The 15,545-nt window shown below is 42.1% G+C and overlaps 1 protein-coding gene across 4 annotated transcripts in view; it reads right to left on the bottom strand.

The window, feature by feature from the left end:
* TBC1D8 (TBC1 domain family member 8) overlaps nucleotides 1-15,545 on the bottom strand; it is a 49,226-nt gene that overhangs the window by 3,772 nt on the left and 29,909 nt on the right. For 3 of the 4 annotated variants that reach the window (XM_058829993.1, XM_058829994.1, XM_058829995.1), the window contains exons 6-16: nucleotides 13,640-13,847; nucleotides 12,284-12,478; nucleotides 10,856-11,038; nucleotides 10,340-10,490; nucleotides 9,091-9,305; nucleotides 8,159-8,276; nucleotides 3,821-4,106; nucleotides 3,202-3,331; nucleotides 2,817-2,915; nucleotides 2,230-2,298; nucleotides 681-921 (exon numbers count right to left, since the gene is read on the bottom strand). In XM_058829993.1, coding sequence (XP_058685976.1) covers nucleotides 681-921; nucleotides 2,230-2,298; nucleotides 2,817-2,915; nucleotides 3,202-3,331; nucleotides 3,821-4,106; nucleotides 8,159-8,276; nucleotides 9,091-9,305; nucleotides 10,340-10,490; nucleotides 10,856-11,038; nucleotides 12,284-12,478; nucleotides 13,640-13,847 — 1,895 coding nt within the window. The remainder of the gene's footprint in view (nucleotides 1-680; nucleotides 922-2,229; nucleotides 2,299-2,816; nucleotides 2,916-3,201; nucleotides 3,332-3,820; nucleotides 4,107-8,158; nucleotides 8,277-9,090; nucleotides 9,306-10,339; nucleotides 10,491-10,855; nucleotides 11,039-12,283; nucleotides 12,479-13,639; nucleotides 13,848-15,545) is intronic. The other variant, XM_058829996.1, reaches the window with a different exon arrangement.

Genomic DNA, 15,545 nt, shown 5'->3' with positions numbered 1-15,545 from the left:
AAGAGAATACAGGGTGCCTTAGTATTCACATAAAAAATTGTAAAAATTGGAAGCGGAAAGAATACAAAATCATTGATTTTTACTGAAGCTTTTAATTTCAGTTTTCCACTTGGGGTCAGACAACAGTTGAGATCTGCCACTTTCTCTTCAGCCAGATTTTGGACAGGCAGTCTCAACTATTAGGACAGCTGGTGGCCTCAAGACCAACCTTAGCACCGCACTCAGTCACTGCTGGCCAGATTTTTTTTGTTCTGCTTACTGTCAACATGCAAGGCAGGCAGCAGTCAGCTGTGCAGGGTTAAGTCTTCAAGAAGCAGTTTTAAAAAGGTACACTGAGATTTCAGAACTATACTCAGAGCAACAACTGGGTAGAGAGAATTTCCTAGCATTCTGTGCAGACCCAAGTTTAATTCTTAACTCATACAAGATTGTCAACAAAATTACTATTGTCTGAGAAATCAAATATTATACAACATTCAATCATGTCCTTTAGGCTGTCTTTTAAATCAAATTGACTTCAGGTGATTGAAACAAAAAAATGAGTAAAGGTCACTGATAATGGTAATGACATGCCCTAGAAACCATCTTCTCTGGCAGTTATGTGGCATTTTAACACCTCTGTCTCCCCCATGTACCACCCCCTGCTCTGCTCCCCCGCCCAGTGTGCAGTGAGCCGATACCCAAGCAGGTGGCGAGCCCCTTGAACTCGATGAGCCGGTCCATGTTCTCATCCAGGAGGCGGAAGGTCCTGTGGGCGAGGAGCTCGGTGTGCTCCCCGCAGGTCCAGGGTGAGAGCAGGCGGTAGAGGCTGGCGAACTGCTGGGCGTCGATGCGGTACTGCTCGGCGTACGGCCTGCTGGGGTCGTGGCGCTCCGACACCGCGCTCCTGCTTTCCCAGTAGCACCTGATTAAATGTTCTCTCTAGGAGAAATCGGAGACACGAGAGCAGTTGTTGCAGGGTGCAGCAGCAGAGAGCACAACCAGCAGAAAAAGGCATTCACGTCAAACTATGCTGTAACGTGCTCAAAATTCGCTCTGTGCAAGGTGTCATAGTGATACCAAGACCATTCCTGTGTGAAAAAGCAAATCTTTCATCAGAGCAGCCAGCCACTCTCACAACTTCCAACAGATAATTAATAAACATGAAGGGACACTGGGCAGATTCTTGAAAGAAAATTCACTGTGGGCTACTGAAACTCTGTTTAACCACATCTGACCCAGGATGTCCCTTAGAAGCCAAAGGTACAGAGGGTCACAAAAATACGGAATAAGCACAGATTTGACCTGCTCATTTATTCTCTCTCAGACCTCTCCATTTGGATACTGTACCATTAGTCTTCTGTTAGGGACAGGCAAAACAAAGAGTCCCAACAAAGCAAGCTGTCCCTGGGAGAGCAAGGGAAATAACAAAAAAGGACCACTACCAGAAAATGAAAGTAGGGGAGTGTGAGCTAGTCAAAGATCAAAACCAGCAGTGAGGAGCGGGAGGGATGCACTGAAGAACAAGCCCCAGCAGCATCATCATACAACCACTAATGGAGGCAGGATACAGCTGCTCTTGGTGACAAAGCTGTGTAACACTAACAGCATACACAGTCATATTCTCAGTATTTGTGGCTATGAACAATACACAGAAGAAATGGTCTGTTAAGGGAAATAATTACAGCTTGGACTTCTACATCAAGTATAGTTATATAAGATTAGATGTCCCTGTCTCCAAACTTACTTTAAGTTTTATCAAACATCAGCTTAACAGAAAGGAACTGAAACTGTTTTTAGTTAAAACAAACAAACAAAAAAACCCCACCTATTAGAAAATTTGGACAAATGACAAGGACACAAGGTTGTGGGGTTATGAGTTTTCTTCCCCCATGGAAAAGAGAGTCTGCCTTTAAAGAGCATTTACAGAGCAGGATTTAAAAGCACTACCAAGCTCCAAGTGAGCAGAGCTATATAATATTTATTTTGCATGTGAAAGTTAACAGAACCTAACTTGTCAGGGACCATTTCCAAGCAGAAAATTAGAAAGAAAGTCTGGAGCAGTTGTCAGAAGCATCAGTACATTACTATTCCTCTTCAACAACTGCACAGCCACAGAAAGGACAAAATGGCAAGATCCCACCCACGGAGCACAGCCCAGGCAGAGGATGGGAGGTCAGAGCTGCACTGCCAAGTTACCCCCAAAGAAGCCTCAATGAGGTGCATCCCCTGCTTTTCAGGGAGACCAACCTTGAACAAGTCATACAGTTCCTCTAAATCTTCAGGAAGAATTGAAACATCTGGAATGACAACTCGGAGCTTAAAAAGAAAGAAAATCATGTTAGTGACATCACTGACATGGGCAGATTCATGAGATGTACTTACGTGGAACAGATGAAAACCACTATTAAAAAACCTTTGTGCTGCTTCCCCCTTCTTTAAGTTCACCAGTTGGACAGATCCATGAAAAGAGAAATCCCTCAAAGGCTATTAGAAACAAAGACAGGAAGTCCCTAAGCTACAGGTCACAGAGGCCGGGGACGCATCGCATAGCGCTGTCTCTCCTCACACTCTTCCCCAGGCATCTCCCAAGGGCGCCACAGTCACAGATAAGGTGCTGGCCTGGACAGTCTGGTGGTTGTTCAGAACTTTAAAACCACCCTAAACTATAATAATGCACATGGCTGCCTAAGCAAAACCGTCAGCATCCTAGGAAAAAGCTCTTTGCAGAGTCAGCCGTGATTTTTCAAGACCTGGTGGCACCTTTTTAAAAACTAAACCCATGTGTCTCCAGAGGCAATGCTGAGCTACCTCAGACAAAATAATACCCTGCTCACCACATTCTGCTTGGTTGTATCTTCGTGGCTCTGCAGGACACGGATCCGGTGTTTGTAGCGCATGTGCTCTATCTGTTCCACAGAGTGGTCTCCAAATTTCTGTAGGAGAGGAACAGAAGTTTATTATCTGTGTTATTTTATGATACTTGTATTAATTGAAAATACAGCTCTTAAAGTGCAGTGAGACCTTGAAGAAAAAGCATACCCAGTCTCTATAATACTATACTCTATAGTATTCATAGTATACCTAGTCTTGTGCATGAGAGCACTTTAGTCAAGGAATCTGTAAACATGTGTATTAATTCTCAAAGCATCCAAGCTGAATTTAACTTTCTTCTTTAAAATTCTAACTTAACTGACTAGTAGATAGAAATAATTATTTTACCTCATACGAGTCATGAATCAGGTTTGCTATTTCAGTCACTGGAGAGGATTCCTGATCATCACTGAAGAATGCATGGTGATTACCAATAGGTGGCAGAGGGCTTTCCTCGTTTTTGACATGCTCTAAAAACCTGAAGGGAGGAAATATGTAAGAACACAGATCACATTGCACTGTGCTCTTCTCAATTCAAATAAGCAAATAAGTCTTATGGCTCAGACTTAGAAACAAATTGAGTATTGGGCAAGCTAAATTTTTCAAAAATGCCTTCGTGATTACTCATCTGAGGAACAGCAAGCCAGCCAAATGACTAAGTGGTGCCCAAGGAAGAAAACTTCTGTCTCCTTGAAGTCTGAAGCAGGAAGCCTGTCAGTCTAGGGAAGGCACGAAGAGCAGCAGTAAATATTGCACACTGACGCAGGCGATGCATGTCTCAGCAGTGCCAGGAAATTTCACAGGACATCTCATTTGTCTGATGTACAAAGCCATTGTTTAAGGCAGACACTGTGACAGCAGCTGTAGCAGCAGGGTGACACAGAGGGGCCCTGGTGCCTACTGAGCAATGCCTTTGTTTTAGGGCAGAACTGCTTGTGAGGGAAGGAGCACTCCTCTGTGGCCATACCTGCTCAGGATCATCAGGGCCTGCCCATCATCCTTGCTGTTACACAGATCCACAGCGTTGGCTTCCAGTATGGCCAAGCCCAGTTGGAAAATGGCTTTGATGCCATCATAGAAGAAGCAGTCCACAACATTCACAGCACTTTCCAGGGGCATGATGCTGAGGAAAAGGGTAAGGAACCAGGAAAGAGAGATGGAAGCTAGGGCTGTCAGGTCCTTCATATGTTCAGCCAGCTCTGGAAGTTGCTCTTTTATAAGCTCTTCAAACACTGACTGGTCTACCTGAGCACCTACAAGTCATAAAGAAACAGTATAAGCCAGGACAGACACAGGAAAAAATATTTTTTAAGATAATTACTGCTGTCAACTATTAACTGCAAGACTTTCTTAAAATTTAAACTGGTGAGATACATAAACATCTACAATGAAAAATGCCATTTTCTTCCTGCTGGGGTCTCAGCCCACCTCTTGTGTCCTTAATCCTTACTGTACAACTTTCTGCAAAAAGTGTGTTAATTCTCCTAAGTGCCTTCAGGGTGCAATGAAATAGCAACAGCAGCAGCTGTTGGTCTTGGCTACAAGAGCACATAATAATTAACTGCTAGCAAAAGCAACCTTAAAGCAGTTCATTGCTCCACTTGGGATGTATGCAGTAAAAGTAAGACAGTAAACATTCCTCTCCAATGTGTGTACTCAAGCAAGTGGGTAGCAAAGCTTTTGCCCTAAGTGAGAAAATATAGGATGGAAGTCCAGATATGGCTACACACACCAAGCGGGAAGAATAATATTTACACAAAAGTACATGCACAGATACAAATATATACTTACACACGTACATATCTAAGCATAAAGAACAAAAGATTTCTGCAATGCCCAGATAAAAGATTTCCTAACTGTCCCAACCAGTCTTTCCAAAAGGAACAAATCTGAGCTCAGGTTTAGCTATTAGCTCAGTTCTGCTTTGTCAGCAGCAGTTATAGAATCAATATAGTTTCTTCTCAATAAAGTGGACTGTGTCTACAAACCAATCTGCCACATCAGGGCTTTGACCAAAGACACTGCAAGTTAAAAATATTCCTGAATACAAAATGCAGCTAGCTTATCAATTTTTTGTCTTTCAAGTTATTTAATTTCTTTCTTATAGTCCATATTCTGCTAATATTAGGACACAATTTTAATTGCTGACACATATATATCCCTAGCACTCAAAACTTCTGTTGCTCAAAAGCAGAATATAACCTGGACAATTTGTGGCAGAGAGCCAGCATATTTTGGCTTTGCATCCAAATCACAGGAAAAAAATATCTATGACATTTCTCGGTCTTAGAATCTTTCACATCAGGCCACAAAGAGCTTCTGCTGTTGACTGAACAAACATTACAGCACCACAAATCAAAAATAAAAGCTCATGGATATCCAAAAAGCTTTTGAGAAACACATCAAGCATGATGCTTTGAAGAAAAAGCCTCCTGTAAGATTGAAGAAAAGGAGAAAAACAGACTGGAGCTACTCAACCAAGGGCAATTTTTGTTTGGGTTTTTTTAATAAGCTTAATGCAAACAATTTAATAGCCATACTTAACACAGAGCCAAAAAACAGAGCTGGATTTAGATGTATTTGAAGGAAGCCAGAGACAGATAGGCAAAACATATATAAATAGATTATTCCAGACTCAGAAACAGAACTGGCAAAACCAGAGGAACATGTAACACTGCCCAGATCTTTCACAGATCTTATAATAAGTGTTGCCACTGTAGATGAAAGTAAAGCAGACTTATTAAAATGGACTTTTCCATCCATTTTTTCATTAGGCTCCTAGAAAACATGAAATCTGAGCAAATCAATCTGTATTACAGCATGAGATAATAATGAGGTAGGAAAATACCAGGGCATCCATTTGAAAAAATATGATCTTAGATGCAAGATAAATGACATCCTCAGGACTGAAAAGGCAAATCAGAGAAATGAAATAAGGTTTTCAGTGTTTCAGGAATTACAGTGTCAAGTTGATGACAGTCTATCAGGTAAAGTGAGGTAAGATGCCTGCTGGTTTATGCAGCAGATGGAAAAGTCATGGTAATTGAGAATAGGATATTCCTGACCCTTGCCATCCCTCTTGACCCATATACAATTTGTTTCTATCTTGTACCTAACTGCCTATAATTTCCTCTATGCATTGCAGAGAGGAGAAGGACAGAGGGGAATTCCTGAAGGAGGAGACCTGCCTGCAGGCTTTTCCCATTTGCAAGCAGTGAAAAAATGAAAAAGCTTCTGAAAGGGGTCAGAGCTGGCAAGGCTGATAGAGGGACATGAAAGCAAAAAGGTTGAGTAGGACTGAATTACCTAAGTTTTGAAAGCAAAAATTCTAACTAACTAAATAAACATACACATACGTAAATAGAAGATGTTGAAAAGTCATAAAGAAAAGGTCTGAGACAAAAGGAAGCTAAGAATGCCTGTTATAACCAAGGTCATTAATTCGTAGCTGTTTGGACTGTAGAGATTATTGGCTGACACTGAAGAGGAAAAGCCAGTGACGGGTAGCAAGGTCAGAGATCGCCAAAGTTATAGAGATCAAAATCTGGACAACAGTATTGGCAGGGTGCACAAAGAGGAAAAGTTGGGTCTTGGAAGTGTTATGCAGGAAGAAACAATACAAAGTTTAGACAAGAGCTGGTTGCAAATCAAAAAAGAAGGTTGACTGAAATGCAGAGCCAGGAACACTAACTCAAGTAACAGGAACCAGAGGAGGGGCAGGGTGAAGAAGATCAGTAGCACAGATTTGGGCACGTTACGTTCTAGGGTAAAGCAGAGCTGCAGAAATAAGTGCTCAGTGAAGTAACCATGCTGCAAAACTGCACCAGTGCCACTTAGCCAGGGAGAGCAGGGCAACTGCCAAGCTGATCTCCTGGCTCTTCACACTGTGGTGAGCCATGGCAGTAGAGAGACAAGGAAAGTACTCTTTCCTTGCGCTAAAGGCCAGAAAACAGAGAGACAGGACAACCAAAACTTTCAGCACTTAAACAATGTAGGCTGTAGCCATGTCAAGTGACAGGCAAGATACAAAGCACAAATTAAGAACAACTCAAGGCTGGCCAGGTGAGACAACTCATTAGGCTGGGCAGAGAGAGCTACTTAAGGGCAATAACCCAAGCATCAAAGTAATGAGTAATCCAAAGCATACTGTTGATATCTAGAAATGCTTGAGTACTGATAAAGCTGAGTTTCTCCTTTAATCAGGGAAGGAGACAGGCAAACATGGAAGTCAGTTATTAAAATAGCAGTTTAAAGTCATGTTTGGAGACAAGAAGAAAAATTCTGACAAGTGGGACACGTACAATGCCCAGTCCACTAGCAGAAAATACCAATGGCATTCAAAGCACCACAAAACATGCCAAGCATCCGGCTAAACTTGGGAATAACTCAGCTTTAACTTACCTTCTTGCCAGTTCAGTGACAAGACAGAAACTGAGCAGCGACACAGTGTCTGGAGGGGGGTAAGACAACCCCATCCTTCAAGGAAAAGACTGGAAATCTTCTCAAATATCTCTTTCCGCTCCAAAGGCAGCACAAGAGTACCCAGACCATTTCTAGCTAGAACCACTACTGCCAGGGATTTGATCCTATCCTCACATCCTCACACGTGACCCTGGTCCTTCCCTTTGCCACAGCAAGGGTTCAACAGCAGATGCTGAAGCTACAGTCTAAGGTTAGCATTAAAAAGGGAAAAGCTATCAAGCATTTCTTGTAAGGGAAGGAAGTGACTGCAAAGAACAAATACTGCTCGGCCCCTCTCTATCTGTGCATTATGCAGTCTGCACAACAATCTTTAAAATAACGGCACTATTCAGGAGACACAGCACATACAGTGCATGGCAGAGGGACTTGTATCAGCCCTCATTACAAAGGGCTAGTGTAGATGCAAGCTTGCATTGCTCCAGCAGCCGGGCAATTCAGACAGTTCAGATCACAAAGCAGATCTTTTCTAGGTTCATCTTAAACAGCTTGAGTCTCTAAAACTGCACACTCCCAGCCAAAACCCACAAGCTCTTATATTTATGTGAAAGGCAAAAGTGTCACCATCTCCTGACCAACAGGAAAGAAAAAAAACAAACTGTAAAGTTGAGCATATATTTACAGATCTTGCCGTTCAAACCCTTCAGACCAAAACCAACCCTAGCTGGAATCTGAGCAGCCACTGCTGCTGTCCCTGCATACCACACAAATAGATGGAGCATCTCATCCATGGGGTCTGGACCCCAGCTGACCCTGAGCATTTTCCCCACCCCTGTGCCATATGGCTGCGCCTTCCCAGCCTGCAAGACAAAGAACACAAGCTCACCTATCACTCGGTGGTTGAAGTAATCCGGCAGCATCCGCTCACACACAGCAACCAGCAGCCAAAAGGCTTCTTCCTCTTTGGCATACAGCAGCAACACGGAGGTCAAAATATTCATAGACTTATAAGAGCAAAGCAGAAAAAGGGATCTGTTAATGACAGCAAATCCTACTGACAAAAGCTCAACTGTGGCTATTCTTACAGAAAGAAAAGTAGCCTAACAGGATGTGAAGAACTAAGAAAAAAAAAACGCAAGAAAAAGAGAAAATAGACAGTAAACACATAATTGCAACCCAAAGGTATAGCAAGTTTTCCAGGCTATGTATACTACTTTTCATAAGAGCAATAGGAAACAATGGACAAAAGCACAGTACTGGATTTGCCAAGATACAAAGCAGGTAACTGATACTGCAAGATGTTTTGGGGCTGCTTTCACTGCCCCCTATTCCAGTATCAGGACCATTCTCATGTTAATCAGAATTCAGGGAGCTGGCCAGCTAGACAAAGTACTTTCATCATTTATCATCAGTTTTGGAAGAAAGTGGCAGAAAGGTTCATTAAATCTCTGCCCCAGTGCTCTACATAAATCTCATCTGTGCAGGCCAATTCACCCTGCACTGCTTCCAAGTATTGTCCAAGAAATGCACTTTTGAACAAAGAGAAGCATGAGAAACAATTTTTTCCACTCCTGTAATTATAAATGCAGTTTGCAGAAAGCTGAAGGAGTATCATTGGTAGGATATGAGCCTTTTGGTGAGCCTATGTACTTTTTCTCCAAGGAAAAATGATATCTAATATGTGAAGTTATGTACTTTTCCAACTAATAGGGCATTATTTATCAAAAGCACCATTAAAAACACTCTCATGAACACAACAGAGAGTAGGAAGAAGGGCAAGAAAAAGCAGGGAGCATTATTCCGCTGGGAATGTCTCACCTGGCAGTATCCTATTTTGGGGTTCCTGTGCGCGTACGCCGTGAGCACCCTCCTCAGGGCAGCTATCCCCGTCTCGCTCTGGAAGGCCGGGTGCTCGGGCAGCGAGCGGTGCAGGTCACGCTCGATCTCCTCTGTTGCCATGCAGCACTTGCCCATGGATGCCTCCACCAAATGTATGTAGTACCCAGGATGTGAGGCGAGATCCGTCTCAGCATCTGAAGGCAGCAGGAAGGGAGAAAGGGGAAGATGGGAGAGGATAAGGACGATGCTAAACCTAAGTGCTGTGGGAATTACTGCTCAAAAGGGTATAAGCAAGATGGTTTTCTCCAAGGTCTGTGAATATTCAGACCTGAAATACAAAGTCCTAGCAGAATACATGTCTTGAAAACTAAGTATTAGCAAATCTTACACGACACAACATCATTCAAAACACCTTGATTGAGCAAAAGATGTCTCCAGCAGAAAGTATTGATTTGGGTTGAAAGTATTGGTTCAAGATCATCTCATTCCTGGGCAGGGACACCTTTCACAAGACCAGGTTGCTTAAAGCCTCATCCAGCCTGGCCTTGAACACTTCCAGGGATGGGGCATCCACAGCTTCTCTGGGAAACCCCTTCCAAGTGTCTCACCATCCACACATATTACTGGAAGAAATGTAGTCAGCTCTGTTCACATCCTTCAAGGAGGAAAAGCTCCACATTTACAAATGTCTGAATATGCCATATATTGGATTAAGGACTAAACTTGAGATCATATTGTAGGCACACTTTGGCTCTGCCGTATCTGTCGATAAAATTAGTTGTTTCTTCCATCTCCAGTTTCTGTAAGCCCTGCCAACATTCAACAAGAAGCAGGAGCAGGTCTGCCAACTTTAAGATTGTCATTATTTTGCAATAATCTGATTTGTCTAGGGCTAACTCAGTATTTACACTACAATCTAATTGCTGCTTGAAGATGAACATTGTTTTATGAAAACATGATGCTAATTTTAAATTACATTGACTACAAAGATGTTATTTTGATTCTTCTGTACATCATATGATATCATCCTGAGATAAAACTTTTACAGATCTACCTGGGTACTTCTTTGCATATATTAGTTCAGTTCAGATCATGTCTCTTCCTTACAGTAGTATCACAGCCTCCATGTAAAGGACATTTAATTGCCCTTGAGAAATTTCTTGCCTAAATGTTTTGCCATGTCCAGAATCAGATGATGCCTACAGCCAACATTTCCAAGCATGCCCACCTGAGAAAAGTAGCCAGAGTTTGCCTCTTAAGGATTCAGGAATTCCCATAGCAACAAGTTTTCTGATTTTTTCTGTGCGAAACATGCATACGGTTCTGCCATACTCTACAAAATGGTCATCCCACAGGCTCTCTTTGATTTGCTCCCTAGACTGGGAACAAGAAGATACATTTCAAAAAAAGATCATGTACATGTGAGAACTGGTAAACAAAAGCACTTCACATATTAGAAATTCCACAAGGTAATCCATTGCCAATGGAAATGGGAAGTTTGTTCTAGGGACTTTGACATATCTAATTCACCACACAAGGATAAAAAATTAAAAATATTCACCAGAATGAAATGGGAGGAGGGAGAGGAAAAAAATCCACACAAATAGAAGTTTTTATCACATTTCTAACTTCTCTGACCAATACAGAGTGCAATTACTAAAAATGCCTATCTGTCTGAATGTAACCCCAGCTTTTTTAAAAACAAAACCTCAAACTCCTACAGCTTCCCCCAAATGTTACATACCTTTCCAAAATCAAGGCCTGATACTCCTGACTGATGAAAGTCTGACCTTAGTGCTTCTGCATTGGGCAAGTAATTGTTCTCCTTTTCACACTCACTTCTCTCTTTCCCTTGTGAAGCCTCTGTTCCCAGACAAGCAGGCTCATCATCCCCCAGTGTGCAGATGGATGGAAAGGCAAGGCTGCTCTGCAAGGCAGAATCAAAGTGGTAATGACTGTACAGACTAAGAACTACATCCTCAACTGCCCTCAAGACACAGAGCTGTGCTACTCTTTGCCTTTTGCATCAAAACCTTTGTCACATTTCAGGAGGAAAGGTCTTACTCAAGACTTTATAAAAATTGTCATTCATTTGCATGCCAGGAAAAGGGTTGTTACTTTAAAACAAAAGCTGTTAGCAAATTCTAAGTGTCCTTGATGACAAGCTACCACTCTTCTATTGTTATGATTTGAAAGACAAAATCACAGAACAATTTAGGTTGGAGAGGACTATTGTTTTCAACCCCTCCTGCTCAAAGCCCTCAGCCCTGGTTGCTGGGGACTGGTGCCCAGTCAAGTTGAGTAGCTTTAAGAAAGCAGAATGCACTGCTGCTCTGGGCAGCCCTGTCCAGTTTCACCTAAGCATGAGAGGAAATCTCCCTTTTTATCTATTTGGATTTTTCCTTGCTAAATCTTGAGGCTGTGGCTGCTTGTCTTTCAACTGGCATATCGAAGAAGAGTTTGCCTTTATCTTCCAACTCCCCATTATTTGGCAGAAGACAGGCTGAGGAAGCCCTGCTCCCTCCACCTCTCCTTGGAAAGCATGTGCTCCAGCCCCTGACCACCTTACAGCCCATCACCAGACTTACTCCAAGTTATCAATGCTTTCCATGTGTAATGCAGCAGAGTCAAAGCTGGACACAGTACTCCTGATCAGCCTCCTAAGTGCTGAATAAAAGGGAATAGTAACATTCCATGGCCTGCTGTTTACAATCCTGCTAATACAACCTGGTGTGGGGTTGTCTCTGCATTCTAAGAGCACACTGCTGACTTACAGGCTCGACTTGTTCACGACTCCTCCAACTTTTCCACACAGCTGTTCTCCAACCAACCAGTGCCCAGCCTCTCCTGTCACGTGGGCTTATTTTGCCAGGTTTCACATTTGCTTTTGTTGAACATTGTGGGGTCTCTGTCAGCCTGTTCCTCCAGACTGCTGAGGTTTCTATGAAGGGCAGCCCAGCTGCAGACCATAGTCCCTGCTATGTCTCAGCATATGTCCCAGCATGTCAATCACAACTATGCTGTGAGTATCCCCTATCCCACCAGCCAGGTCTTTAAAGGTGGCATCAGATAAGCACTGGCTCAAGATCAATTTGGGGGCCTCCCAAAGGTGGCAGGACAGTGGAATAATGGATAAACACATTGAATTAATAATAAAATAAAATTTCAGTACCTGATTGTTATTTTTCAAGTTGTTGCAGTGCAATGGGTTGCTGGAGTTCACCTCTTTTAACCTCTGGAGCAGGTTCTCCACCAAAGTATCACGGTCCTTCAGCTCAATGAACTGAAAGGCTGTCTTACTTCTTATGCTAACAATGATGGGATTAGGGAGAAGGCTTGTGTCCTCCATCTTCTCTATACTGATTACCTTTTCCAGAGACATTACAGAAAACACATTAGGCACCACATCCACAAAAACATATTCAAATATTCTACGTGTACCAAAACACAGCATTTCATATGCACTCTTTAAATGTGGTTATTCATGTTGGCTTTCCTTAATCAAACACATCCTACTTCCTGAAGTTCATGGTCTTTCTAGAAGCTCAAAGCAGATACCAAAAAGTATCTCAGATGCCTTTTCTTTTCCTAAATTACTTTGCATCCCACTTCTAAACAGTAGACTGAGGTAAAAGATAAAAAAGGGGTGTATGATTAAAAAAAATATTTATAAAAGGATCATCTTGATCAAATTCAGGGTGTGGAGGAGGAAATTTGCTTTCCCACCTTTGAAGATGGGGAAAAACAGTTGTTTTGTTAAATTTTTTTTAAGTATACAACACTGTTCTCATATTGTTTTCTGTTTCTGCAACAGTGGAAGGTAAGTTGCTACAGTTACAATATGATTTGGATGTTACTCTATTACTCGTCCAGGATGAAAGGAAAGCCTTAATTAGAGATCAGAACAGCCTTGTATTCACAGCAGATCAGACAGGTGTTAGCTGACAGCTTCCTTCTCCTGTTCTACTCCCACCACCTTCCCTTATGCCCTCCCTCCATTTAAACTTGTATCTTAATTCCATGGAAATTTGTCAGCCCATCACTGCATCCATAACATCCCCTTCTTCTCTCTGCCCTACAGCTTGCCAAAGTACCCACAGGTTTGTTAAAGGTTGTCTGTGGAGGGAGAGCTCAACACTTGTGCTGATCCCAGGCAAGGATGCTTTTGCATTGCTGGAATGGGTCAAAGCCAGTCTCCATCAACATCAAGCTGGATGTACGTGTTTGTGGAGCTGGGAGGGGAGCCCTGTCTGAGTCTAGGGCCAAGTAGACTCTTTTGGCAGTGTTCTCTCCTGCTGCAGTGTCTGTACTTTACTTCAAGGATCATTTTGAATCACCTGTGTTTTTAGGAGCTCAGGCCCTAATGAGTTCCAGAATAAGCTGTGAAACAATTCTGTAGGCAGGATACACACAAACATCCTATTCTTTTTCATCAAACAATGCTGTGCAGAACAGTCAAGAGGTAGCAAAGGCTTAGGGCAGAAAAAGGCAGATAAGAACCCAAAATGAAACAAACAAAAAACTCTACCTCTCTAAGTGGGATGATAACAGTGCAACAACCATTTTCTTTGCTGGAAAAACAGATATAACTGTCTGAAGTATACATCCTCCCTGCTGTGTGACAGCGACTGAACGGCGTCCAGAGAGAACAGTCCACAACTTCATGCAGCTTCTCCTTCCTGGGCAATCTGAAGAAGGCCCGAAAGAATTCATTCTGTGCTCTGGCTTCAAGATCCCTTAAGAAAAAGCAGCAAGAGCGAATCACAATATCCTGAAAGCCAGGACATACAGTGTAAGGTTAACTTTTCTTGTTGGCCTCACCAAGAGTAAGGAATACAGAATAAAAACACCATGCACAGCAATCTTTAGTGCCTATGTGAACAGAGCACTATATAAGCAATTTTGAAATATGTTAAGAGAAAAACATTATCAACTGCTTGCTTAACAATAACGTCAAAAGCAGCTAGTATAGTAACTAGGAAGGGAAAGGACATTAATTTGAATCAGCTATTTCACTGGTTTGGGGTCTTTTTTAATTATTTTTTTAACCATGCCTTTTCTGTGGCTGCTGTATGACTTTACAGACTCCAAGAGTTAAACATTTCAGTGCCCAGGAGATAACTAAATCTTTCATCTGATGAACATATACTGAGCAATGGCGATTAGCTTGATGTTTCTTGTTTCCTTTCACAGTAGCATTACCAACATCACCTCAGGGACTTGCACCTGCACCCAAAAGTAATGCATTTTCTCAATGACTACTTCCAAAGAGGTCAGTAATAGAAGTGTTAATGATGGTGGAATTTACATGATGGGATCCTTAACTTGCAGAGGTATCAGCCTCAGAGAGCCCTCAGAACAGCTTCAAAATGCAAAACAGTTTCAGGTCACTTACAGATTCAGTTGAGATTAACAGCACCAGCAACACTCAGTTTGAACTTGGCCTCCTTCCAGCCACCCATCCACATTTATGTGGAGAGAAAAGTTTAAATAAATGAAACTTTCATTACTGAGCCATGGTTATACAGACTTGGCTTTGGGGACTTATTTTTCTTCTCTTTCTCAATGAAGAAGCCTGCAGTAATTTAGAGAACTATGCAATTACATTATAAACAGGCCATGGCTATTAGCTCACCAACAGCAGCTCCAGAAACATTAGGGCTTAAATTCTATAATTTTGTTACAAGTAATTTTTTCCTAGCATGATTCACCTTAGAGAAAAGAAAAAAAAAACAACTTGATTTTGTGCCACTGAAAGAATTTAAAGCGTGGGCCGAAGTGTAACAGGGAGTGGTACCTTGGTGCTGTAAATCCCCTCTCCACTCCTTCCTTCACGCTGCTCTTCTGCAGACACCTTCCCTCTACCCCAGCACCCCAGCCCTGCTGTTAAAATATAAGCTGAGACAAATAAAGCCACTGCTTCATTAAGAAAATCAATTGTTTATTTGGGTTTCAGGTTTTTTTAATTTAAACCATAGAAAAAGACACAGCCATATGAAACAGGGAGGAAAACAATTCAGAACTGAGACCTGAGAAGAGAGGATCTGTATCTGCAAGCACCAGAAAAGACAGAATGCACTCAACAAGCATTCAGCTTCTGTTTCCTTCTCAAACATTATCTTCCTTAATAATATTATCCAAAGAAAGCAGACAAATAGTCTCCTGTTTTTTCACAGAGAACAAAGAGAAATCCTCTTTGTGAAGAAAGACAAAAAGGTTGCTCCTGAACTAAAATTCCACAGCGAGAGCAACTCTGATAAGTGCCTGCAGCGATCTGCTATTGTGACAAAGCTGGATCAGGATATGCCTCCTAGTTAACTCACCACTAAAATATTTTCCATTTCTGCACAGAACAGATGAATGCTGCTGATAGCATCTGCAGTCAGGTCTGGTAGAGCTGTGCTCTCCTGCTATTGTGCTGAAAGGTAAGAGCC

This window comes from Poecile atricapillus, chromosome 1, assembly GCF_030490865.1.
Source record: "Poecile atricapillus isolate bPoeAtr1 chromosome 1, bPoeAtr1.hap1, whole genome shotgun sequence".
In the NCBI taxonomy this organism is placed as follows: Eukaryota; Metazoa; Chordata; class Aves; order Passeriformes; family Paridae; genus Poecile; species Poecile atricapillus.
This window is presented reverse-complemented; position numbering and strand designations above follow the sequence as displayed.